The sequence below is a fragment of the Episyrphus balteatus genome, chromosome 2, assembly GCF_945859705.1.
Source record: "Episyrphus balteatus chromosome 2, idEpiBalt1.1, whole genome shotgun sequence".
NCBI classification, from domain to species: Eukaryota; Metazoa; Arthropoda; class Insecta; order Diptera; family Syrphidae; genus Episyrphus; species Episyrphus balteatus.
In genome coordinates, this window is record NC_079135.1 from 37,148,521 (window position 1) to 37,176,450 (window position 27,930).

At 29.4% G+C, this 27,930-nt stretch overlaps 1 protein-coding gene across 5 annotated transcripts in view; it reads right to left on the reverse strand.

Moving 5' to 3' along the window:
* LOC129911948 (bumetanide-sensitive sodium-(potassium)-chloride cotransporter) overlaps window positions 1–27,930 on the reverse strand; it is a 195,042-nt gene that overhangs the window by 73,160 nt on the left and 93,952 nt on the right. For 4 of the 5 annotated variants that reach the window (XM_055989981.1, XM_055989979.1, XM_055989983.1 and 1 more), the window contains one exon: window positions 8,432–8,813. In XM_055989981.1, coding sequence (XP_055845956.1) covers window positions 8,432–8,649 — 218 coding nt within the window. In that variant the 5' untranslated portion in view covers window positions 8,650–8,813. Of the gene's footprint in view, window positions 1–8,431; window positions 8,814–27,477; window positions 27,617–27,686; window positions 27,834–27,930 lie in introns of those variants that run through there. The other variant, XM_055989980.1, reaches the window with a different exon arrangement.

Here is a 27,930-nt window from a genome sequence, read left to right on the forward strand (position 1 = left end):
TGTGGTTAACCTCTTTTTAATCTTCATTTCTGTTTCTTGGAAAATAAAAACAAAAACAAATCTACAAAAAATATTAAATGTTATAACTTTTAATGGAAAATTTAATTTACGCATTAAATTTAATAAAATTGACTTCTTTTGAAATTATTTAACCATATTCTACATATTTCACCAAAAATCATTCGAAAATAAACAAAATATCGTGGGTTTGCACAAAATGTATATATGAAAATAGAATGGACAGTATTTTGAAATGAAAATATGTACAACGATACATTTTTCTCAGGATTTTTTCATGGAATTTAATAATTGACAAAAAAATATTTAAAACTTTGTTGGATAAATGCATTTTTCCCAGAATAAAAAAGAGTTAAATAAAATGCACAACTTAATCCGAAAAAAAAAAATACAAATTCTCTGTTATATGTTTTTATTTTATTTAATACACTTACTATAATGTGGGTAAAAACTATCAGGAAATTTAAGTTTATATTGTGTTTTGGGAAAAGTTTTCTTAAATCTTCAAAATATTTTCGTTTTGGATTTAAGCTTTTTTTTTTAATATATTAAGGTACCACATAACTTCTCTTTAAGTTTAACATTAAACAAGGACATTAGAAAATTAAATACTCTTCGTACACTGCGGTGTATACGTACTTTTTTATGATTTTTGTTTTTACTTCCTTGCTGGCGAGAATTTTTTTATGGCCACAGGTAAGGACGTGTGCAACATTAGACTAGTATTTGAGTGTTAATATTTTGAGTCTATATAAAAAATTAGTCTACTAGGTGCAATTCATTAAAGTAAACAAATTGTTATTTACCATAATATTTTAAATAAACATTTTTCATATTTTTTTTTTAAGTGGATTAAAAATTAATTTGAACTCTGTTCACGTTAGATAAGAACGTTTTCCACAATTAATTCCATAGAATTTAATTGTTATTTGAAATTCAATATAAAAACCATTAAATGTGTGGTAAATTGTCATACCCATCAGTAATTTTACCTGATTAAAAATGACTAAAATTTCAATCAAGTTAAGTATCAGATTTTAATGAAAAATGTCCTTGCAGAAAGAAAAGCAAATAAAACTTTTAATCCTTCTATTACGTTGATGAAGGCGGTCGAGGGTAGCTTAAGTTTTACGAGCTTGTCTAAGTTGAACCTTGGATAGAAGAAAATTTATTTTCAGAAACAAAACAGAGTGTTAAATAAAATACACATCTGTCATTTTTATTTATTATGTCTTCTAGAAATCTGAGAAAACAAGTTGTTTTCATTTTTCTTTTGAAAAAATAATTGTTTCATGTCAAATAATGTTTATCCTTTATTTTCCACTTAGAGTTTAACTTTTTTTTAACTCCCTTGAGCATCATTCGTTTCTTGGATAATTGCGTACAACTTGTCTGTATTTTTTCTTTTTAATGAAAAAAAGTGTCAAAGAAAATTAATTAAAGGGTTCTTATAGAAATACCAACATTTTATTACATATTTTCTTTAGGTATATGAAAGATGGTTTAATTTCTAGACTGAGAATCTGAGTTGCAAAGTGTGCATATATTGCACCCTTAGCAAAATATAGAAAAATATCAAGAATGGCACTTTTGAAATAATTCAGAGATTTTTTTTTTTTCAAGGATCTTGACATTGTCAGGGGTAAAAAAAAAATAAACGAGTTTCACAACTTTTTTTAACTTTATACTTTGGATTTTATTTGAATAAATTTCTAATCAAATACACGTGAGCAATAAAACATAGATACTATTGACAAAAATACAAAGTTTTTCATATCAAAAAAAAAAAAAAAATAATAATAAATAATAATTGTATCGCACATTGCACCACTAAAACTAAACCCAATTATTATCTTTTCAATTTAAATTCATCCTCTCAGTTTTTAATAGCGTACAGAACACTAAGAAACAGACACTATTTTAGCAAACAAAAATTAAGAGAAAATTTTATTGATGTTTTTTTGAAGGATGCTGATCTAAATTGAATTTTGATTGCATTCAAAAATTTAAGACCAAATTATTTTTATATAAAATGAAAACAAATAAAAAAAAAACCAGTAAAAATCAGCATTTTATTTGATGAAAAGCACATATCAATCAATAAAAATTGATTTGCTTGTTTTAGTTTAGGTATGTGTTGCTTATAAAAATCTAATCATTGCTTTGTCCTTTCGATACAGGTTCAACTTTGTTAGCTGAGTAAAGTAGCTAATATTCATTTATTCCTTAAATGTTGGTACAACTGATTACCAATCTAAGCTGTTCCTTAAAAAAAAACTGATGCCTTACCAAATAACATCCATAAATCTACCCGAACAAGAACAAAGGTCACTTCTTTTAGGTCGCCTTATGTTAAGGTCCTTTTGACATATTTTTCCATTTGTACATTTGTGCAAAAGCCAGGATGAAAAAGAGTTTCATTTGCTGTTGTTGTTGCGGACCCGAAACGAAATCAAGACCCAATTTATATCCCAATTTGTCACTCTATAGGTTTGACGACTTCGGACTAGGATCTATTTTATATGACACTCTCGCTCATTGACCATCATCTATAGACCATACATATACATCTCTAAATCAAGCTTGCCCCTAAATTAATCCTAAATGGTGATGAACAAAATGTGAAAATGTCAAAGTAATAGCATTTGGCTCATATATAAGATCTAAAGAAAGAAAAATCTCCAAATGTAATAGCTCAAGTAAGACAGATCTAACAACATCTTTTGCGCTCTGTGCAATGCTGTGTGTTTATGTGACAAATTACTAAAAGCCAAAAAACATTACATTACCGAAATTTTCGCATTCGCAATGAAGGAAAATTAATTATTTGGTTCCATTAAAAGCCATAAATTTCACAGCTAAATTCCACATTATTCAAGGATTACTTTGTTATACACACAACATACACTCACACATATACATATAAGACACATTCAAGGAGCTGCTAGAGTATTTAGGTGCTTCTAACGCATTATGACCATTTTTTTCATCATCTATACTTTCGTTTTTGTGTGATTTTCTGACTTTCTATACTTTCGCTCTCTGATGACAAGGATATTGAATGGGGAAATTATTTTATGGTCGGAAATGCCATGGTTCCTCTCTCATACTCTTTAGTTTCATCGAAAAAAAAAACATCTTAACTTTTTATGTATCTTAAAAAAAAGGCACTGTTTTTATTAGCTTACATTTGTATTATTAAAAGGGATCAAATCGTCATATATAGGACATTTTTTTTTTTTGGTTTTATTAAAATCCTTATTTGAAATATATATAAATATTTATATGAATTATTTTATGGGTGCCATGTTTAAATGACTTTAGTGACATAAAAAGTACTTAAACGGGCTTTTATTGGTGTCGTAAGTATTGCTCATGGGTTTATTTATAGTGTCACCGCAAATAAGGATTTATTTATTAAGGATACCTAAAGGAAGAATTTATTCGAGTAGAAATAAGTCGAGTTTGAGCAGTTTGGAATGTGACAAGGTCTTGTTGGGAAAATTAATTAATTTTATTTATATACATAAAACAGAAATCTCGGAAATTATATTTTGTATGGATTTCGTTGTATGCACTTTACACAATGGCTTAGAGAAAATTTCTTAAGAAATTCTTACGATTTATTGTATTAGCAGTTCCGAAATGTACGAATTTAAAATACCTATACAATTTTTACTATGGAAGTTCATTTAATTTTTGTTTGTTTTCATTTTGAAAACAACTTCCAAGTGCAATGAAAATATGGAGAAGTTGTATCAAGAGGTGATAAAAGTATAATATTGTAAAAGGTGAATGACTAAATGCTGTTAAAAACATTGGAATTCAGTTTGAGATTTATATTTTGCTCAACCCTTTCATGCAAAACTATTGAAGTTAAATGATGAAAGAATTAAAGAAAACTTTACTTGTTTATGTTTAAAGCAAACTGATATATTAAAAAGAAAAAACAATTTTTGACTTCTTTACAAATTTTTTTTTTTTGAAAAATCAATTTTTTAATTTTTTTTTTTGAAGTATTGTTTAATCTCTTAGTTTTTTTTTATTTTAAAAAAATGTTTGTACCAACAATCAATTTTAAAAACAGCTCCTATATACAATTTCCCAAAAAAAAAAAAAAAACAGTAATTCTTTGTTATCCAACAAATTATTGCATATTTTATTTGGAGATTAAAATTATTTAAAAAGGAGTTTTTATAATTTTAAATACAATTCTTAATACTTTTTTTAAATCTTATAAAATCAATTATAAAGTTATAAGCAAATTTTTGTTTAATATTCTTATGGGTACCTAGTACCTACTGATGAGTTTAGCATCAACAGTAAACAATCTTGCAAGTTTTTAAAAAAAAATTATAAAATAATCGAAAAAAATCTAATAAAAAGGATAATTATTATAATCAAGCCAAATGTTTGGATGTGTCTGCTCATTTTATATTTAAAAAAAAAAATCAGGACCCAATTTTTTGCTCACAATTTCTAATTTTAAGCTAGAAAAATTATATTCAAGAATAAGTGAATCAACATGTTTTATTTCGAATTACAGCTAATCATCATCAACGCCCATTCTGAAGACTAAACATTTCACAAGTGTATAAATATTTTAAAGCAGTTTACAATCGAAATTCTTCCTAGTGATTTGCTTTTCTCTCAAATTTTTCCCAATTTCCCATCCTTTTTTCTTACAACAACAATCTTTAAAGTAATGATGTTGATAAAAGAAGCAAAAATGTAAATGAAGCAGTGTTTTTCGTTAAAGATATTCTGGGATAAAATAATGAAAGAGATTTATATTTGGTTCTATATTGGTCATGTTTGAAAACTGATAACGACTTGACAAAAAACAGATGACGATGAAGAAGCTTCAAGTGAATATAAAGGAAAAGTTTAATTAACAAATAACTAACTTTTATTTATTTTGAGATTTGGTCTCGTAACAAAATGATGAACAAAAATTGAACAAGCTAAAAAAAATATCACCAAATAACCTTAAGTGATAGGTTTGACATTAAACAAGTCATTCCTCTCCCAATTTCAATTACTTGAAGATACCTACAACATATCGATAACATTTAACATTTAACAATACCTGAAGAAGGAAAAAAATAATACCTACTCGTTTAACGTTTAATACAAAACTTTTATCCAATTCCAACAAAAAGTACTTTTCAACATTTTTTTTTTTTCATTTTTTTGGTTTCGTTTTTCATCTCTGAAATCAAATCAATTTTTCAAAATGAATCAAATCAACTGAACGCTTAAAAAGTTGTTTCTTCGAAGAAACAACGACCACAAAAACCGAAATCGACAAGTGTACCCCACACAAATCGTTGTTGTAACACGAAATAATGGGTCAAAGTGAGTCGTATGAAATTGTCAATACTGTACCTACCTAAGGGTTTTTGAAAAAAGATAAAAACTCTAAAAAACCGATAAATTCCGAAATATGGAACATTCTTAAACACAAAACCGACATACATAAAATATTACAAAAACTTTGATTTAACCATAAATAATATAAATTTTTGGCTGTCTCTGATTTTGAGTTTTTAAGATTTCGAGTTTTGGGGATTTTATATTTTCTAGAGCATTTATTCTTTAAATATAAGACTTTCATGTTTTTTTTTATTTTTGCTGTACCTAAGTCCTTTTCATCCACATTTTAATATTTCATTTTCATCCTGAGTTTAATTTTTTCTATGAATTCTTTAGTAAGTCCTTTATGTGGATCAACTTTATCGCGAGTAAAATAATAAAAATAAATAAAATCAAACACACTTTGCCAGTAATGCGATTTAAAGTCAATTTGTCTTTTCTCATTTCACGTTTTTTTTTTTTTTTTTTTTTGGCTGTTCTGTGTGAAACGACAAAATGTGTCCTGCTGTTTGACATAAATGTTTTATAGCCTCCTTGTTGCCTCATATCCTGGTATGATCTTAAGACGGATTTTCGTATCGCATCTGGCTGGCAGTAAAAATAAATTCTTTTTTTACTTTGAACTTGAAGATATCCTTTATATTTTTAAGAATAAGGATATTACCTACGAGTTTTTTATATTTTAAAGACGGAATATAAACTTTTGGATAAGCCTGATGAATGATTTGTTTAATTTCCCTCTTCACGTTTTATTTTCGATTTCTTCGTCTGTTGCAACTCAACAAGTTGAAAGTATCCTTTGGTTTTGTGATATTTTTTTTTATTTTTTTAAAGAAATATCTCAATACTTGTGGAGGAATTTGGAATGTTTGATTTTGACTTTAAAAATAAAATCCAAAGGAATTATTGATATAAATGGGACAGAATAAGTAGTAAGACGATGAGAGTATGTTATTGCGTTTTTTTGCATGAATGTGACACAAGTCAAGTGACTTGGAGATGTGACTTCAAATAAAATTAATGTTTGCTTTATTTGATTTATTAGATAAAAGTACGTGAAAGATTAAAAAATGAATGTTTTTATTTATTATAGAATTTGTCAAAAATGATTGTCGTGGAATTTCAGATATTTACCGAGACCAAATTGCTTGGGTGATATGCACTTCTTCATGCCAACAATACTCAAACAATAGGCCAATCCTATCTTTGAATAAAAGTCAAGGTGGTATTGGCTGGATTTAAACCAAGAACCTTCTGTGTGACATTCTGTTGCCGTATGTTTTTTTAAATTAAGACACTTGCTTGAATTTCAAAACTTAAATTACATATGTATATCAAAAAGTTGTCTAAGTAATTTTAGGAAAAAAAAAACTATATGGGAGTGAAGGACATTCTACCATCGCTTTAGCGGCAGATGCAGTTTTATCACAAATTAACTTCAAACAAAAAAAAATTATTTTAACAGCGTGGCAACACTAACACAATTAAAATTTTCATTTTATTTTTTAAATAAAATCAAGTAAATAAAAGACAAAAAGTAAAAAATAAATAGATAGTTAAAATTTTTTAACACTTTAAAAAAATTCTTTTAATATGAAAAACTTTTAAATTATTTTTATAACTCTGCTACGTATTGCCATTTCCTTTTCTGAATTTAACTTTCAATACATATTGCCAACACATTTTGAAAAATAAATTCAAACAAGAAAAGTTTTGAAAAAAGACATGTTCAATTTTTTTCAATTACCTACCTAATTTTTTTCAAAGTTCTGAATTGGAGAACCAGTTTTCCAAAAACATTTCAACTCCTTTTTTTTATTCTACTTTTACAAATATGAATTAGCTTCTTTTTAAAAATGTATATTTTAATATTGTTGGTGTTGCCGTTTTGTTCAATTATTTTTTTGTGTTTGAAGACGATTTCTGAGAAAAATTTCTAGTTCTACCGCTTAAATGATTTAAGATTATCCCTCACTCCCATATATTTTTTTACCTTGAATAACTTACACAATTTTTTGAACCATTTAATTTATTAAATTTTAACACGAAAATCTTCATTTAAATTAAAAAAAAAAAAACAATACGGCAACAACGCCAATTTTTAACCCATAGAGGTTAAAGAATTTTTAATAATTACAGTCGTTTGAAAATAAAAAAATATCATCAAAATCACAACTGTTCGGCCAGGTTCGCTAATATTACCATTTTTTTAACCTTAGGGTTACTCGTTACTGCGAGGAATCAATCTTCTTAACATCGCCTATTAAATCTTTTCTGCCGTATTATAAGAGAGTCTGAAGCACTTCGTCTACAATCTAATTTGTCCTCATCTCTGTGAGGCTTAACGCTTAAGACCATAAAACACCACCATCGACCAAATATTGACATAGCGGAAGTTTTGAAAAAAAAAAAAAACAAAATCAAGTACACATCATCAACGTATTGTACAAAATCTTCACAATGGATAGCCATAAGTTTGAAATGGTACAAAAATTTATCTGCCTAGGCTTCGCTAAACACAGACATCAACAACAGCGCTGAAATTGAACGGTGTATTATTCCTGCTACTTCGGTTTGAGAAGGCAATTGACCAGCAAAGCCCTTATCATTCCAGTCCCGCTATGTGGCGCACAGGACTTTGAAGGTTTAATGTCAATTTCAACACTGAACGAACCGTTCAACATTCTTCTTAGAATGTGGCTGCTTTTCCGCAAGAAGCTATCGGTAGTACAACAGATTCAGTACAACAATTTTGGATCTCTCACGAACAGTGGTCAATTTGACATAAAACATTTCTGTACCCCAAACCTCCACATACACCGGCATCTACTGCACTGAACCAACACCAACATAGGCCCATGCTCTTTTTTGTTTATAGGTATTTTGTTGCTGACTTCTCAACCCCTTTTCATTATTTTAACTCAAATTTCGATTTTAATTATAACAAAAAACTATTCACTTTTCATTTATTGCCATGTAAGAAATTTCAAAACAAAATAAATTATAAATTAATGTCAAAGTGTGTTTACAAACTTACCTCTGAGTTCGTGGTTGCTGAGGCATTTGAGAAGCATCTTCATTAAATTGGTCATCCTCGACAGGTTCTCCGTCAATATTTGTCAACCGTCTGTAAACTTCATGTGGAACATCGTCCTTGCCATTGTCCTTATCATTTTTTCTATGATTAACTGGGTTAACTTGAAATCGAGTTGGTCTATCCACCGAACCCAATTCAAACGATGTAGATTCTGACATATTTCTATATAACCGGCCTTTCTCTTTTTGTGTCCGCAATTAAAAAAGCTTCTCTTATTGATAAAAATCGAAAAAGCACTCAATTATAGCAAACACTTCCCCAAACAACACAAAAAAAACACCCTTATATAGTTTGCCCGCGTTGTCATTCAAAAAAGTTGAACCTGCAATAAAGAAAAAAAAATAAATAAAAAGAAAGTTTAAAATAAAACATAATAAAGAAAAAGGCAAAAAAAAAACAACAAAATATCAAAAGTATTATGCTGATAAAATTTACACGCGTATATAAAGGAATGGATCCTTATGGGAGAAAATAAAAAGGTGTGAGTTTTCTTATAAATATATTTACGAGGTAATGAAATTTTCAAATAAAAGGAAATCGTCCTCCCCCCGTCGCAAAAGGGGTGCCAACTATAACAGTAAATTGAAATAACGCGACGAACGTGCTAATCTACGGCAAACCTTGCTACTATAAACTAAAACATTCCCATCATGTTGTATAAATGAAACTTAAGCCACACACTGCTGGTACTTGTGGTCTTTTTCATGAAGTCTACACTCAGAGAAATAAAGTAGAATACCCGGAAATCTCAAACTTTTGAAATATAATAACAAGTAATTGTGGCATGATACAACGATTATATGATAGGGCAATGCCAAGTGACTAACAGCTCTCAACCAAACTATTGGTTTGCAAGAATGGAAGGGACCTATCATTTCCTGCCAACTTCAAAAAACAAGAGGTTATAAGGAAGTGAAACGGCAACTCGATGAGAAGAGTTTCGAATTTGTTTTTAAAAGGAACACCAAAGTCTTAAGTTTTCGGAAGGTCTGCTAAAGAACTGTCACATTAAGGTCAAGTTTCACTACTGCACAGGAGGAGAAACTTTTAAGTTCAAAATTTACGTTCTGAAGAGACTGATTAATTTTTTTTTCCGACTTCGGATTTGAATTTAGTATTTTAAAACTAATTAGAAAAATTCATATATATTTGAATTTACCGAAAAAATAAATTCTTAGTCATATTAAACATTGAAATTTTTCATTATATCATGTTTTCTAATATTTACTTTAAAACATAGTTGGCAACCATATAACCCCAAAATATTCAATTATTTAATGAAATATAAATAAAAGAGATGTCAAAATTGTGCTAATTTAAAAAATTATCCATGAAATAGCGCATTAAGAGGTCTAAAAGTGTGTTTTACTAATATGGTACCCACGTTCGGACTTTGTGCTAATTCCGTGCTAATGAATTTTGATGCAAAAAAGCACCAAAGGCACCACAGCACCAAAGGCTGACAAAGAGTCTAAGCTAACTTAATACCTATTTTTTTCGTAATTTTCAAGGTTTTTTTTTTTGATGATGTAATTGGACTTAGCTTGAAAATCTACCATTGACTAGATATGTAAAAATGGAACTCCGCTGGAACAGCGTCGCACCTTATCTTAAATAACTTGTTTGCTTAACCACCGCCGAGCCACAGATGCACGCAGCCAGCCAGCCAGCGTGGCGGAAGTTATTCCGTAAACAGCAGTTTTTTGGCGGTCAAAGAAAATGTCTCTTCAAAAATTCAACTTTCAATCTTACTCGGGACTTCAAATCCTGGAGAAGACCCAAGTATTCGACATCGTTACACCCCTCCTTTTAATCGTTTTTAAAGCCATGTTTGAAAGTTATTCAACTTTAAAATATAAAATTTAATTTTTTCTCATTGTTTTTCAATTTTTAGACGCAATTATTAAGTTTAAAAAAAAAAATTGTCAAATTTTTTGAATTTTGTTGTATTCTAAGTCTTATTTTGGTTTCACAGATCCTTTTATTTAATTGTCAAATTCCTAATACCGTCGTACCATTAATAAGTTATAAAATTCTAAACTCAAAAAACACAATCTTTCCCATTTAAATCATATATGTAATTGAAATTTGCGATGCGGCAGTACTTAATATTAATATTAACTAACTTTTACAGAATTTTTTTCATCATTTCCAACAATATTTTCAAAATAACTATGAACAAAAAAAAATTTTTTCTTTGAACCAGCCTCGACTTATACTATACGTATAAGTCGAGGCTGGAACCTTTGGCGTAACGGTGACAGTTTGTTGATTTTAACATTGCACAAATCTAATAAAATATTGAATTAAATTGAGACACAAGTTGGTGCCAATTTCTACTTTAATTCTCTGGACGAAGTCTTAAATTTTTAAAACTTCCTCTCAATAAAATATAAAATCGTTTATTTCAAGAGCATATTTTGCAGTAGAAATAGCCGTTGAATACAAACCCCAAACTTTTTTCGAAAAAAAATATTTAATTTTCATAGTAACATCTATTCTTAAAATAAACCGATTCATAACAACGAACTTTATTATAGGTTTTCTATAGAATCTATAAATATAATTTTGCAACTCAAAATAGTTGATTTTAAAAACACAACTTAAATATGAAACAATCAATCAAAATGGTAAATAAATAATCCATTTCCTGAAATTTTATTGCAAAATTCTGAATATATTTTGACTCGCACGAGTGTAAACATAAAATTTAATTATAGTCAAAATTGGAAAAGCCATCATAAGCAAAAATGCAATGAATGCATAAATCAATGGTTGCAATCAAAACTGTTGACATTTTAAGTCTTCCTGGAAACTATAAATATTCCAAGTGGGTGATTACAGTGAAGAGAGCTACGATGACTCAGAAGATTGGAATTTTTGGAATCGAGGGCAGTTTTGTAATCATGAAGATTAGAGATGCCATAGGCGGATCCAGGGGGGGGGCACGGGGGCACGTGCCCCCCCCAGAACTTAAAGTTCATACTTAAAGGAAATCAAACTATAAGAGTTTTAAAAATATATGAATAATAACAGGAAGAACTTGAGTGAAACTCTTGTCTATTTCTGGCTGAAAATGCGAATTTTGTTGATTGTTGCATCCCTTTCCCATGAAAAGCTCCACCTCACAAATAAATAAACGGCTATTTGTTGGGTTGGGATTTAAAAAAAAAGTGAATTTTCAAAGTGATTTTGGTGAAAAATTTTGATATGGACATCGAATGACATTGAATGATATAAAAAAAATAATTGTAGGTATATGCAACTCTATTTTTTCATACAGAGGGGTTAAAAAATTTGCACTTTTTTCGTTGTTTTTTTTTTTTAACATTAGTGTTTTTAAAATAGCGGAACACGTCACAAAATTGCATAAACCATATATTATAGAACTGCTGGATATGTAGAACAAACTTGCATTTCAGAAGTTTGCTCAAGTTTGCACCTCGAAAATAAAGACCCCTTGAAAAAAAACTCCTCAAAAGCGACCCTTATACTTATAGATTTTTATAAATATTATTTTATTGAGAAAATTTCTCCAGGGATACCTCTAAAAATATGTAAAAAAAATAGTGTTCCAAATTTCGAAAGAATCGGTGCAGTAGTTTTGAAGTTATGAGGAGCACCGGCGTTGAAAACATTAGTTGTGGGGATAACGATTTAAAGTTTTGAACTCTGGACTAAAAGACTAAAACGTTCCTAAGGGAAGTATTAAAATACTCATAACTTGGTCAATTTGGCTCCAAGAGACCTACAATTTGAACACAATATTCTTGAGGTATAAAACAATTTAACCCCTTGTAGCCCCATGTGACATTTCTGTAATAAACCGAAAAAGATTGCATAAAACCTCTACAAACTATTTTTTTTTTTTTCTTTTGAAGCTTCTAATATTATAATCTTTAAGTATTGCTTTATCGAAATAGTACTTCTAATTTCTAATAAATAGCACCAATAGTTTTTAATTGACAGTTAATGTTGAAAGTTGGGCTTTTTTTGAAAATAAGCAAATTTGTGTAAAAACAACAAAATTCAGAAAAAAAAATAGTTTTTGTTAGTAAACCCCACGGAGTTTTATTTTTGGATTTTAGGAAAGTGCCTAAAAATTAATATTAGATAGTTTTTTGCTTGAATTTTTGCATTTTTATATAAAAATAAATTATTTAAACTTTTTTTTTACTCCCAAAATATCGAAATAACTAAGTAAATAATGACTTTATTGAATTTTTTAAAAAATACGTGTTTTATTAAAAATAAAGGCCAATCGATTGACTTATTAATTTTTAAATTTACGACCTTGGGTTACAAAAGGTTAATGCAAATTAAAAAAAACAAAACTGGGTTTCCCGGCAAAAAAGTATGATTCAGTTTTTTTTTGTTATTCTTAGGAACTTTAATATTTATTAGAATGAAGTCTTTAGTATTTGACTAAAAACTACTAGGTCATTAACTAATGGTATAATTATGTCCATAATATTGCAAAATTTTATACAAAATCAATTAAAAAACGTAAACATTTTTTTTTTCAAAATTTCATCTTTAAAACTTAATTTCTCAAAAACTATTTGGTGAAACAACTTAAGTCAAAAAATTAAATAAAGAATAGATTACTAACTTTTATATAGCACAGAATTGTAAGTGCATTTTCTGGTTTTTTATATTTTTTTTCTTCCGGCTAATCCAGGAGTAAGAGGGTTAGCACTTAAGTGGCTTTTACTGTAACAAGAAAATGAAAATTTTTCCTTCCGAATAACTTTTTGGTCATTTGGTACCTATTTGATGTGGGAAATGTGCCTAAATATTTTTGGCCAGGTTTTAGACCACTGTGGGTCGTTAAAATTTTCTGCTTGTTAGTCAGTCGTATGGTACTTCACTTTATTTCTAACTGTTATTGCTGTTTTTTTTTGCCAATCCGTCCCTTGTGCCCCCCCCAGAAAAAAATCCTGGATCCGCCCCTGAGAGATGCGATACATTTTAAGCGGTAACCACAAATTATTAAAAAGTTAGAAAAACGCATCTTTGGCCTCGTTTTTATGGACTTGGGCGCGAATTAAGTATCAGTCAGGGATGTTTTTGTAATCAAGGAGACGAGGCTAACAGAATCTGACTAATTTTAATTATTTCATATCACTTTTAACAAAAAGTCATGTTTTTTGCAGTTTTTTTGTATTCAATATTTTTTTGTTCAGTGTAGCTTTCACAACGTAGTAGTATAAGGTGTTGGCTTGTTTTTTTTTTGTTATGGTTAGAAAGGGGTTGTTTTAATGTTGATACCTTTACAATATTAAAGGTGAAGCAGTGTTCAAGAGTAGAAAGGTATATTTTTTCGATGTTGTGCGAAAAGAATACCTTACTAAGGAAATTCAAGTAAGTGTAAATGAGCTCGTAATTGGAATGGAGTGGAGAGACTATGTCCCAATAAACTAGTAAAAACCTTTATTATGTGCAAATTTGGGGGTTGTTGAAACCTAAAAGCTGATTGGAAATCAACTTAGAGGCAAAGTAATGTAAATTATCGATGGTGCGTGTGGAATTAAAAGAATTTCTTGTTGGAATTTAATACGGAATACAGCAAAAATGCTGCATTTTGAAACAATATACAAGTAGATAAGTACATCATGAATAAGGATTTATTGTCTGAATTTTGAAATATTTGTTGAACTATTTAATCATATACGAGTAGTCACAGAAATTTCTGGATGTAGGTGATGATCAGGGATAGGATCTTGTGGACCTAAAAACTTTAAAAAAGGCAAAATAAAACTCGAAAAAAGGCATAAAAAGGCATTTATTGATTAATTGTAACAATTTTGACCAATCATGACTATTTTTTTTAAATAAAGCGCCTGCTACTGTCCCTTAATGGAGAATGCCGTGCTTTAAAGGAGCTAAAGATTAAATTAATTAATTAAAGCACTCGAGACTCGACATCACCCACTTCAACATTTGCCGGGAGCTCTTGATTTGTGTCCCCATTTATTACTCAATTTACTTGTTCAACTCTTATCTCTCGAGTCCTTTATTGCCCAAAAAAACCGATTTGTACTTCTCAACAACATCTTTTGCGACTGCTCCTTTCGCGGCTTCCAAATCTCTCTTGATTTTCAAAATCTGGAGAACTTCTCCAATCGAATATAGTGAATTGAGTAAGTTAGCTTTTGAATCCTGATAGTAGGCAATAAATGGTAGCAATAGCAGACAAACAAGTTGCATAGGTAGATCTTTTCACTCGAATGTTGTTTGTGTGGGGTAATTAGTGAATTCTTAATATAGATATATTGAGTAAGTAATATATTGAGAAAGTTAGCTTTTTGTTTGTATTTGAGTGTTTTGTGTGTAAGCATTTCTTTAAAGACGCTAAAAAGATAAAAAACATAGAAAAAGGCAAAAAAAAGGCAATAACAAGAGAAAAGGCAAAAAAAGGCAATAACGAAAGAAAAGGCAAAAAAAAAGCAAAATTAAATACATATATTTCGCACGAGGGGGACGTGAAACGTGTTTTTTTTTTAATCTACCTATAGTGTCGTACGACTGAGCAAGAAAAAAAGGCAAATTCCACAACATCCTATCCCTGGTGATGATTGATATTTTTGGTTAGGTTTTTGAATTTTATGAATAAGATTTAAAAAGTCTAGTAGTTGAAACGATGTGGGCGGTAATGTGATGTTTAAAATATTTTCACCAAATTTTTCGCTAGCCTTCTGAAGTTATTTTCAAAATTAAAGTGTAAAAAAATATTATACAACGAAATAAGCTAAGGTAATAAAAATCTAATATTTTATGGAAGATATTGTTCAATTGATCGAAGAAGAAAAAAATTTTTTTATGTATATGTGTGATTTTGAGTACCTACTATTTAAATCGATTCGAGTAATTTGTTTATATTGTTTTATAGAACAACCTCAAAAATTAAATTACATTAGAAGAAGTCAATAAATGTATTTTTTTAGTACAAAAGGTGAATTTGATTTACAAATTAATGAATTTAATTTGAATAAGGTTGAACTTAATGTGAAAAACTAGTTAAGTTTTTTAAACTTATTTTTAAAAAAAATTTGGTACGTTCTTCGTGTTACCATTGTTTTTTTTTTTCAAAAACAATATATGTAGATACAAAATATGTACATATAAAGCTGGCAGTTCTTCACATACAAAAAAACAACATTCAGTTTTTTTAAGTAAGTAAGTTAAAAAAAAAATTGAATAAAATGTCGAAAAATGTTGTAACCCTAATATTCATGTTCTCTTAGAATTCAAGGGCTTTTCCGAAAAACGAAATTTGTCCCCTAAAAACCAATTTTTGTATAATTATAACTATTTAGTTCTTATCAGAGAAAGTCTAGAACAGGATCCCACTATACGTCGACCTTCCGTAATCGTGGGTCACGCCAAAATTTTGCACTGTATCAACTAAACAAACGTTCTAGTTATGTTTGAATATAAATTATTAGCAAAAATCAAAGCAGATATTTCATAAATATTAACATAGGGTTTCCTTAACATAATTGAACACTTCCAATAAGGTTAGTCTAAATTTTTAAATATTTTTGCTCTTCATATATTGATCAACCAAAAATATGAAAAAAGCTAAAGCAAGTGGGATAAGACCTCGAGATAAGAAAAAAATTATGCTGAAGAGGCGATCTGGTTGTGTCCGTTAAATTTTTCTAAAAAGTAACTTAAAAAGAAAAAATATAAAACAAAATATGCCACTGCCTACAAAAACATATGACACCTTTTAAGAAAGGTTAGAACATAGGTTTTACCTAACTAAAAAATAAATGCTTTTTAATAATTGGTTTTCGGAAAAAAAAATATTTTTTTAGTAACAGAAGCTTAGGTACAACAAAAAAGTAAAAAAAAAAATGACACCAAGTGCTGTTAAACTTTTGCTCATAAAATTCGAAAATCATTTCAAAACAAATGTTACTGGGTAAGTTTAGGTTTTTTTTTAACATACTATAAGTGTTCGGGCTAGATCCTGAAAAATAATTGACCAATCTGATATTTTTTGTTAAAAAAAAATCAATGAGTCACATATACCAACACAAGAGCATAATTTCTTATTAATTCAAAAAACAAAATTCTTTAAGTTTCAAACCAAACATTTATAACTGGCACTCTTTGATTTTCAATCTTTACCTTCTTTCCATACATATATTTGACACAAAACACTAAAATTTAAAATTAAAAAAAAAAGAAACAGAAATGAAAACTATTTCAACTCTATAAAAGGTCTTATACAGAAGATACCTTTCAACATCATGGAGCTTGTAAAATTGTAAATAACACGAACTCAAGAGAGAAAATTAATTTAAACCAAAATATGTTTCTCATTTCTAAATATTATTTTTAAATTTTAGAATCCGTTTAAGGTGAAAGTTTGAAGTTTATGTTATTTGCCTGTTATTTGACATTGGAATTTATTTAGAAATATGTATGTGGGTGAATAGCATTTATATGAGTACAATGACTGACTACGAGAAAGACTCATTTCAAATCACCTCTGCACTATTTATTCATCAAATATATTGATTAAAATATTCTAGTAAATAGTGAAACTTTTAGAATTGGACTTAAAATAATACCCTTATTTTTTTTTTCTCTTGATCTTTAATGCAAGTACAGTGGTGGTCCAGTATAACGAATGATATAATGTCCAGAGTCAATTCGTTATATCGAAAATTCGTTATATCGAACACGTTTTTTTTTTCATACAAATCTTTAGGTAAAAGAATAATAGTACAATTGTATTTTTCATTATTATGAATAGTTATAAGGAAAATGTGTCTGTACGTGACGACAGAGAAGGTACCTAATTCTGCAAATCTAATTTATAAGTGAATTAAGTGATTGAGTCATCCAACAGTTAAAAGCGCAACTATTTCAAACGCATTAGATACTTGTTTATATTAAAGCTACGATACAATTTATGCTTGGTTTGTGGTCAGTTAAATTAAACACGATATAGTGATATCTACTTTTATTTTTTCTTCTCTTTTTTTTTTGTTTATCGATGATGTCATAATTATTGATTTTTCATTGTACCATTAGCACAATTATTTCCAGGACTCTATAAGCATCTGATATCACGTATCTGTATCTGCCAATATAATTTTCATCTTTGATGACAAAAATGAATATTGAATATAGATGAGCAATGAAAATATTAATGCTAATGAGGCAATAGACCGAGTAAACGAAATACGAGTAAATGTGAAATATTTTTTGATTCACTTGTTGATTCTATTTGACAATGGAATCTGATACGTTTATATAATAATTGTAGGGAAGGTATCTATACCCACTAATAGCTTCAAGGTATACCGAAACATCCCTTTTGAGAGTGTCAAAAATTTTACCAAACGCTATGTATAGGTACTTTTTGATTTCAATGATATTTCTCTTTTTGAAAAATTCTGAGAAAAACGCAATATTGAACACCTGTTGATTTTATATTGATACATGTATTTAATTATGTAATACGTACCCCAACACCAACATATTACAGAAAATTCCTAGGTACAGCTAAGGGGCGCAAAAAAAATTCAGCCAGACGTTCATCTTCACTTTGTGATGAGTAATGAGACTAATTAGTGGAATCGTCTATATAATATTTCTTCAGCTAATTATTGCAAAGAATTTTATTCAATTATTATATTATTATTTAAAGTCGGACTTTAACACAATCAAACAATTATTTTTACAGCTGTACGATTTTGGAATTTTTTAAAGAATTTCTCAATCTTCTATTCCTCCTGATACTGATATTTAAGCCAACAAAAACACAAAAAATGTAGTATAGCAAATTTAGACGAAAAACTAGAAGTACATCAAAATAAGTATTTACACGATTTTCTTTGCATTTTATACTTTCTTTGAACCTTAGTATAAAAGTAAAATAAAAAGTATAACAATTGACGAAATTGGCGTTGTTGAGATACAAAATTTCAAGCGAGAAGCCCTTAAAAGTTTTTTTATTTCTTTCTCTTTCTTCTATTTTATATAATTTGTCGTCAAAGGATTTTTTTAATAATGTGTCAGTTTCAGCTGAATGTCACAAAAGTTCACTCTACCAAAAAAAAATAAAAATGATACACGAGTGTGAACTCATGTCAAAACTCCTTCATCAATCATCTCCTTCCTATGTTATTCCCCCATCGCATGGAATTTTTTTGTTTTTGTATTTTCATCCCTTCTCTTAAAGGAATCATTTTTTGAACCCAATTCCAGGACCATTATAAAAATATTTTTTTGTTTTTGATAATTAAATTGGTTGAAAAGATTTGTATTGATAGAGAAGCAACAAGTATTTTTTATCTCAAAATCAGTTAAAAAAAATACATTATTCAAACAAGTTAAAAAGATTTCTGTTTAATTCAACGTATTATTTTGAAAACATTCTAATAAAAACTTATAAAACCCCAAAACACAACTTAGCCAACGAAAATGTAAACAAAATATACACAACAAAACAAATTAGCAGGGCCGTAGTCAAAATTTTATAAAATTATAATTCAAAGCATATAAAAATACTCAATTTGGTGTTCTATTCTTGAACGAGCTTGATGCTGTATAGCTTTCAATCTAAGATCACCTCATTATCCCAAAAGAGATTTCTCTACTGCTGCTCTGGAAAATCTTTCTCTAACTACTGCTCTGGAAAAGCGACTGCTTTCGGATGTAAATGTTTAATCAAAATGTATCTGAAACTGAAATACTTTTCAACATTAAGCAAACACACACAAACATACTTGAAGGTTTTTTTTGGAAGAAAACATTTCAATCCTAAAGTTAAACTGGCAAGAGGAGGAAATGAAAACGGTGACAAAGTTGACGGCATTTCTTTTCATCGACGACGACAACTACTCTACATAACAACAAATCCACCAAAGAGAGAGGGAATGCAAATTGACTTTGCCCCGAGGGAATCGTCAAAACTTTCTTACGACTTGAAAACGATGTAAATTTGCGTTTAGTCTTGAAAAGTTCCAACTCTAGAGATTCAAATAACTTTGCATTAGGTGAATTTTATTTAATAAGAAATTTAAAAGTGTATAAAAACAACAATTTAAATGGACGGGAGAGGAAATAGCAAAAAAAAAGTATATCGTAAACCCAATTGAATACAAATACCCATAGGTACACAAGGAAAAAAGATGAGAGAAAAAGAAAAATATTTGATATTGTCATTGTTAACTCGAGAAATAATATCGAATTCTCAAATACTAACTCTATACAAGGTAGCAAAATGTGATTCATAAAAGGATCTTAAAATAGCGATCAATCCATTGTTGACTTGGAAATAGAAAAATTCCTGGGCTAATCTCGCATAAACATAAAGATTCGACAAAACGTTTGATTCGCCATTAAAAATAAATTTGCAAGAATTAAATCCCGAAAATAACGTGTGGGACAACTTTGAAAAACGCGGAGTTCCCATTATCTCGGAGATATTCAAAAAATTTGCAGTGATCTTTCTCAAGAGTATTTATTCAAAAACGTGCATACATACTAGCGTGGCACAGTGTGCAATTTTGCCAATCTTGCGGTACTTAATTCTAATTCCAAGTAAACTTAATTTTTTTGATGCAAACCAGCTTAATTTGGTTAAGTATTATATTTCTACAAGGGTTTTATTGATTTTCAAAATTATATATCTAACTATATGTCCAATATGTGGTATACGAGTACAAAATGTACCACAATGGGTGGGGAAGAGCCGACATCGAGCAAACGATTTTGGGAGTTGGTTCTTAAACTGTCTCTATTTCGAAAACGAAGCAAAATATCGAAAAATTTTATTTAATATTTTTGTCTTATTTTGCCAACAAGAATCTAAAAAAATCATTTTCAATTTGTAAAAATGGGATGTACGATTTTTCAAAAGATCAAAAAATTGGTTTTTGGCCTATGTACCTGAACAAAAAAAAAAAAATTTAATGGTTTCGCACTCCTGACGCAAGAAAAGTCAACGAATTCTAACACAGAATACATCAACGGAGATTTTAAGCCCAAAAACAGGACGGATACACGAGGATACATTTTTAAAACGCTTCACAAAGTTAAAGAACACAAAAAAAACAACACTCTTTAGGTCTTCGCACAAATAATTTTTTATTTTTTTATTTTTTAGTGCACACAAAAATTAACTTACCTTAAATATTTCTTAAATGTTACTTAAAATAAAAAAAATAAATTTAATTTACACAACTTTTATTTTACTTCACCACGCTCATATCAAAGTGACACAAGAAAAGCAATGAGCTTTAAATTTTTTTTCTCTTAAACCAAGCTGATGTTTGTGATTCTGTGGAACGGTAAATACAGTTGTTTTCTTGTTGTTTTTTTTGCCAATCTATTGTCTGAGGTTTTACCTTTCCATTGATACTAATTTTGTTGGATTTGGGAGACATATATTTTTCATTAAAGTACAGCTAGATTGCGAAAATTGCACACTGTGCGTGGGTCAAAAAAATCGAAAATATTTTTTTTTGATTTTGTACTCCGAAAAATAGATTGCCAGACACCTCTAGAATGTACACACCAAAATGAGCTCTTTATATTATTGGGAAGGTCCTCCGCTTCACAATTTTCCATTTTTACATCAAGCTTCTACTAAAAAAAATAATTTTTTATCAATTGACTTTTTAGCAAATTTCTTTACATGTTCTTGTAGGAAATTGAACGCTCTACAAAAAAGGCCATATACACTTTTATCGTTTATCTAACCGTTTAATAGATATTTGAGGTCCAAAAATCGAGATTGTTCTTAATTTTGTAACAAATTGAAAAACTATAATAACCAAAAGCTCAAGACATATTCTTGTAGGAAATTGATTGTTCCACAAAAAAGGTCTTATTAATTTTTTTCATTAATCTAACCATTCTAAAGATATTCGAGGTCAAAGTTGAAAAAATTATAAAAACATTTTTTGCTTTTAAAAATTTTCCAATTCACTAAAAATTCATTATTTTAAAATTAGCAGCAGGTGGCCATGGCACAGAGGAATAAGTAGATGACTTCAGAGCCAGACATCGTGGGTTCGAGCCCAACGGTCGGCTCAGAAGTTTTTTCTAAATCGCCAGCTTAACTGAAGCCACCTGTGCGATAATATGAGACAATTTTCAACTATGTCTCCTCCTCTGTGCCACGTAGTTCTATGTTACACTGCCGCTCATCTGAATAGGTTCACATTTTAGTTAATTTTACATTTGGCCTGTCTTAGTATTTAATGCAATGGCACATCTTTTTTATGTATGTAACGAGAGAACATCTTTATGCGCTTAGTTTAGGAGAAAAAAAATTGTCTTGGGGCTACCGTTCTTCTCACACGGTAGCTAGACCAAATCTAGTCATAAAATCAAGCATATTTTTTGGCTCATCTGAATAGGTTCCAAACCAAAAATGTTAATAAATGATGAGCTGCATGGGTCTGTTGGACTCAAAATTGTGTCTGTCAATAAATCTGATTGTGTATAACCTGTAAGGAGAAAACGGGTCGTGAAAAATCTTTAGGCGCGGAAAAAATGTGGAAAATAACAGAAGCCTTTGAATTAGACCGAAACCAACGATGCATTGGGACAAAAACAAACACACGTTAAAATTTAGTAAGCAGTTATTTGCGCAATATCCAAGGGTATAGAAACAGCATTAAAAGTCGATGTAACTCAGTCACAACACGGGCAGATAGATGTGCAATGATCAGAATAGCATGACTTCGAGCTAAAAATAAAGCTGAAAACCGGTATAAAATGCAGTTTAACGACGGCAAAACGGGTTGTCAGAAGTGGTAAGCATTTGAGAAGAACAAAACTTCGCAAAAATTATCACTTTACAAACCACGAAAAGAAACTCACCTTCAATCGTAAAAAAAAACTGTGTTAGAAATTGCAGATCGAAAGTTTTGTAGAAGGAAACAGCTTTGCACTTAATGACACTGCCTTCACAGTTATGTAGACACCTTAAAATAACGCTTCTCTCTACGAAGCTCATAAAAATAGGAATTTAGCCCTCAGGGCCCACTTAATTCATTTTTTTCCTTTGAAAAATCATCGGTTGCAAATTCGACTTTCACGACAATTTTTTTTTTTTTTATTGGAGGTGAGTTTCTGTTCGTGGTTTGTAAAGTGATAATTTTTGCGAAGTTTTGTTCTCCTCAAATGTTTACCACTTCTGACAACCCGTTTTTCCGTCGTTAAACTGCATTTTATACCGGTTTTCAGCTTTATTTTAAGCTCGAAGTCATGCTATTCTGATCATTGCACATCTATCGGCCCGTGTTGTGACTGAGTTACATCGACTTTTAATGTTGTTTCTATACCCTTGGATATTGCGCAAATAACTGCTTACTAAATTTTAACGTGTGTTTGTTTTTGTCCCAATGCATCGTTGGTTTCGGTCTAATTCAAAGGCTTCTGTTATTTTCCACATTTTTTCCGCGCCTAAAGATTTTTCACGACCCGTTTTCTCCTTACAGGTTATACACAATCAGATTTATTGACAGACACAATTTTGAGTCCAACAGACCCATGCAGCTCATCATTTATTAACATTTTTGGTTTGGAACCTATTCAGATGAGCCAAAAAATATGCTTGATTTTATGACTAGATTTGGTCTAGCTACCGTGTGAGAAGAACGGTAGCCCCAAGACAATTTTTTTTCTCCTAAACTAAGCGCATAAAGATGTTCTCTCGTTACATACATAAAAAAGATGTGCCATTGCATTAAATACCAAGACAGGCCAAATGTAAAATGAACTAAAATGTGAACCTATTCAGATGAGCGGCAGTGTATATGTTCTTTCTTTGTGTCTATCTGTCCTTCTCTTTGTCATTGTCTGGTGTTGTCTCAGCCAAATGGCCTCAGTTGCCGCGCTGATAAGTGTCAGTAGTTCGTACATTCATGTACGAAGTACTATGTATATAATAATAATAATAATAAAATTAGCAAGATGTATTTCTTGGCATCAAATCGATTGCTTTAACCGTTTAGAAGATATTCGTATCCATATCGCAATGCATACGGGTCATAAGAAAACTATTGAAATTAATGGGCATTGGTTTGGAAACGAATATCTAAACGGTTAAAGCAATCAGTTTGATGACAAGGCCTACTTTGTAGAATAGCCCCTATAAGAATACATCTTGCTAACTTGATAATATTGAATTTTCAGTAAATAAGAAAATTTTGAAAAATAATAACTGTTTTTATAATTTTAACTTTGAGCTAATTTTAACTTTGAGCTCGAATATCTTTAGAATGATTAGATTAATGAAAAAAGTTAACAAGATTGTGGAGCAATCAATTGCCTTTAAGAATAGACCTTGCGCTTTTGATTATTATTATTTTTCAATTTGTTACAAAATTAAGAACAAAAAACGATTTTTGTTAAGATTTTCTCGATTTTTTGACCTCAAATATCTATTAAACGGTTAGTTAAACGAAAAAAGTGTAGAAGACCAGTTCAATTTCCTACAAGAATATGTATAGTCCAGTGCATTTAGGATGTTCATATATGGACGACCCAGCAGTTTGTACCACCCCCAAATTTTTTTTGCTCATTCGATAGAGCACTGGCTGAATATCATTACCCTGATTTTTCGCACTCGTGAAATTCACCTTTCGGCCGCCATCTTGGATTTTAGTTTTTGTTGAATATCTCGATTTCTATTTATCCTACATAAAAGTTGTGCATACAAGAAACGTAGGCAATTAAATTTCGCGTCTTTTATATTAAGCACAATTTTTCGATATTCTGAATATTAAAAAAGTTACAAGCCAAAAAAGTAAAAAAAAATGAACAAAATGACAATTTTAAAGTTTTGAGCACTTTTTATCAAAATTATGAAAAAACGTTTCGAGAAAGGATTATTCACCTTAAAATTCTCTATATCTCTGCTTTACAACTTTTTTTTCTATCTCTATAAATACAAAAGTTATTAATACTTTTTTTGTTAAAAATGCTCTTTTTTGTTTGTGTTTTTTATCTTTACTTTTTTCTTAAATTTTTTTTTTACCAAATCTTGAATTTTAAATGATTAGTGAGTATTTTATAGCTTTATCTTACAAGAGAAAATTCGGGATCTGCAATTTTTTTATATTTAAGTCTCTTTATTTCGTAAAAAAGGGGTATTTTTTAACAAAAAAGTATTAATAACTTTTGTATTTATAGAGATAGAAAAAAAAGTTGTAGAGCAGAGTTGTAGAGCATTTTAAGGTGAATAATCTTTTCTCGGAACGTTTTTTCATAATTTTGATAAAAAGTGCTCAAAACTTTAAAATTGTCATTTTTTTCGGTTTTTTTTTACTTTTTTGGCTTGTAACTTTTTTAATATTCAGAATATCGAAAAATTGTGCTTAATATAAAAGACGCGAAATTTAATTGCCTACGTTTCTTGTATACACAACTTTTATGTAGGATAAATAGAAATCGAGATATTCAACAAAAACTAAAATCCAAGATGGCGGCCGAAAGGTGAATTTCACGAGTGCGAAAAATCAGGGTAATGATATTCAGCCAGTGCTCTATCGAATGAGCAAAAAAAATTTGGGGGTGGTACAAACTGCTGGGTCAAAATATAAATGCACTGGACTAGTAAAGAAATTTGCTAAAAAGTCAATTAATAAAAAATTATTTTTTTTTAGTAGAAGCTTGTTGTAAAAATGGAAAATTGCGACGCACTAATATAAAGAGCTCATATTTGGTGTGTACATTCTAGAGGTGTCTAGCAATCGATTTTTCGGAGTACAAAATAAAAAAAAAATTTCGATTTTTTTAACCCACCCTAGTATGTACGTTTTTATTATTTATTAATTATTTTTTTTAGTAGAAGCTTGATGTAAAAATGGAAAATTGCAAAGCGGAGAACCATTAATATAAAGAGCTCATATCTGGTGTGTATATTTTTTAGATGCTGGCAATCGATTTTTCGTACCTAGTACAAAATCAAAAAAAAAAGAATTTCGAATTTTTTGACCCACCTTTATACACCTTTTCATGCGTGAAAAGCGCAAGGACTTTACAAAAATTGGGGAACATCAAACGCAGTTCTTTTTTTTATCCAAGATCAGCTTATAGTTAGTGGAGTCAAATTAGCTTTATACATCGGAATCCAGGGAAAGTCGATGCATCTGAAAAACGATTATAGGGCTGCATTATAAAAGGATCAAATAAGAAAGTTAAAAAAAAAATGTCACCGCTCTCGATTACAACAGTTTTTATGGACCGTTAACTGTCATTCCGTATGCAAGCGTCAATCGGAATTGCTGTCTCATTTTAGATTTTGATCAAACTTTGTAGTAGGGATGTTCTCTAGGACTGTAAGGAAGCAAATCCATGATGATTTAATTTTAAGTTGCGTGGTTTCCCCGCTACCCGCATTCGAACTTTTTCTGAAGGTCATTTTTATGTTATTATAGCTTTGCATCTACTAAAGATATCTTTTTGTTTGAAACGCCATTTTAAAGCTTAAGAGTAGTAACTTTTGAATATATACTAAAATATTACGTAATAATTATCCCTGAAAAAAAAATATTTTTTGAAAAACTGATAATTTTGCTGATTTTTCATGGTTTTTGACTGGCTCCAGAACCTTGGCTATTTTATGTAGGAAGCTTATACTTACCAAATATTAAATATAGATATTTTTCAACAAAATAAATCTAAAATAAACTCGATGGTTGTACTCCTTATGCAAAAATTTTAAGTTCAAAGTTTTGAGTTTTTTGAAAAAATATTTTTTTATACTATGATTTTTTACGATTTGACTAAAGATAGAAACATGAAACTAACAGTGTGTTAAGTTGAAACTTTTAACTTTAAGTCCTCTTAATAAAATTGTGTTATTTTCATATCTTCTTAGTGTACCGCTTGTTTGAAAATTCACAAAAATGCTAAAAAGCCAAAAAAAACCCCTACTTAAGGCTATGATTGCACTATGTTTGACATAAGATAGAAGCATGAAATTAATAGTATATTTAGTTCGTACTCTTAGCTTAACACATTGTGAGTTTCACATTTCTTCGTTTAGTCAAATCGTAAAAAATGACAGTATAAAAATTAGCTTTTTTAAAATACTCAATACTTTGAACTTAAAATTTTTACATAAGGAGTACAGCCATCGAGTTCATTTTAAATTTATTTTGTTAAAAAATATCTATATTTAATATTTGGTAAGTATAAGCTTCCTACATAAAATAGCCAAGGTTCTGGAGCCAGTCAAAAACCATGAAAAATCAGCAAAATTATCAGTTTTTCAAAAAATATTTTTTATTCAGGGATAATTATTACGTAATATTTTAGTATATATTCAAAAGTTACTACTCTTAAGCTTTAAAATGGCGTTTCAAACAAAAAGATATCTTTAGTAGATGCAAAGCTATAATAACATAAAAATGACCTTCAGAAAAAGTTCGAATGCGGGTAGCGGGGAAACCACGCAACTTAAAATTAAATCATCATGGATTTGCTTCCTTACAGTCCTAGAGAACATCCCTACTACAAAGTTTGATCAAAATCTAAAATGAGACAGCAATTCCGATTGACGCTTGCATACGGAATGATAGTTAACGGTCCATAAAAACTGTTGTAATCGAGAGCGGTGAAATTTTTTTTTTAACTTTCTTATTTGACCCTTTTATAATGCAGCCCTATACTCGTTTTTCAGATGCATCGACTTTCCCTGGATTCCGAGATTTTACAAATTTTATGTCTAATTTGACTCGACTATTAGCGAATTTGGTGATTTGTATTGGATTTAAGAATTTTGATTTGTCAGTCAAAATATGTTACGATTTAGATCTAATTCTTTTTCAAAAGACAGAAAAAACTGCTAAAGGACAATTAAATGTGGTTTCAATAGATGAATAGAAATATGGAAAATTCGATATATTCTTAGGCAGCATTTAAATATCCCGCATCAAAAGAACCTGGTGTGTCAATTATAAACATTCCCAAACGATCAGATTGAGAAAAAAAAAACTTACCACAAATGTATTTTCTAAACAAAGAACTGAAGAATTTAAACCCGTTTTTCATCAATTTCATATTAAGACCAATTTTATGATAACATTCTAATTTTCGGAACACCAAACTGTTGGTTTACATAATTTGATCCATTCTGACCTAAAAAATATTTATTCCTACATTACATATGCAAATATAATTTAATTTTTTTTATTAAATAGATTCTTACCTTGCTTAGGTACGTGTAGGTACGTCGTTTTAACCATTTCTTTCTTAATTCATTGAACAAGCACTAGAACAGACATGATTCGTTTACATTTTGTGTATTTTTTATTTGCTTATGATTTTATTTCCAGAATAATTTTTATTAAAAAACAAATATTTTGAAATTTAAAACTTATTGAAAGTTTAAAGTTCTAACAAGTAAAAAAAACACGACTGAGTTTGGTTTGATCTATTTTTAGATTTTTTTA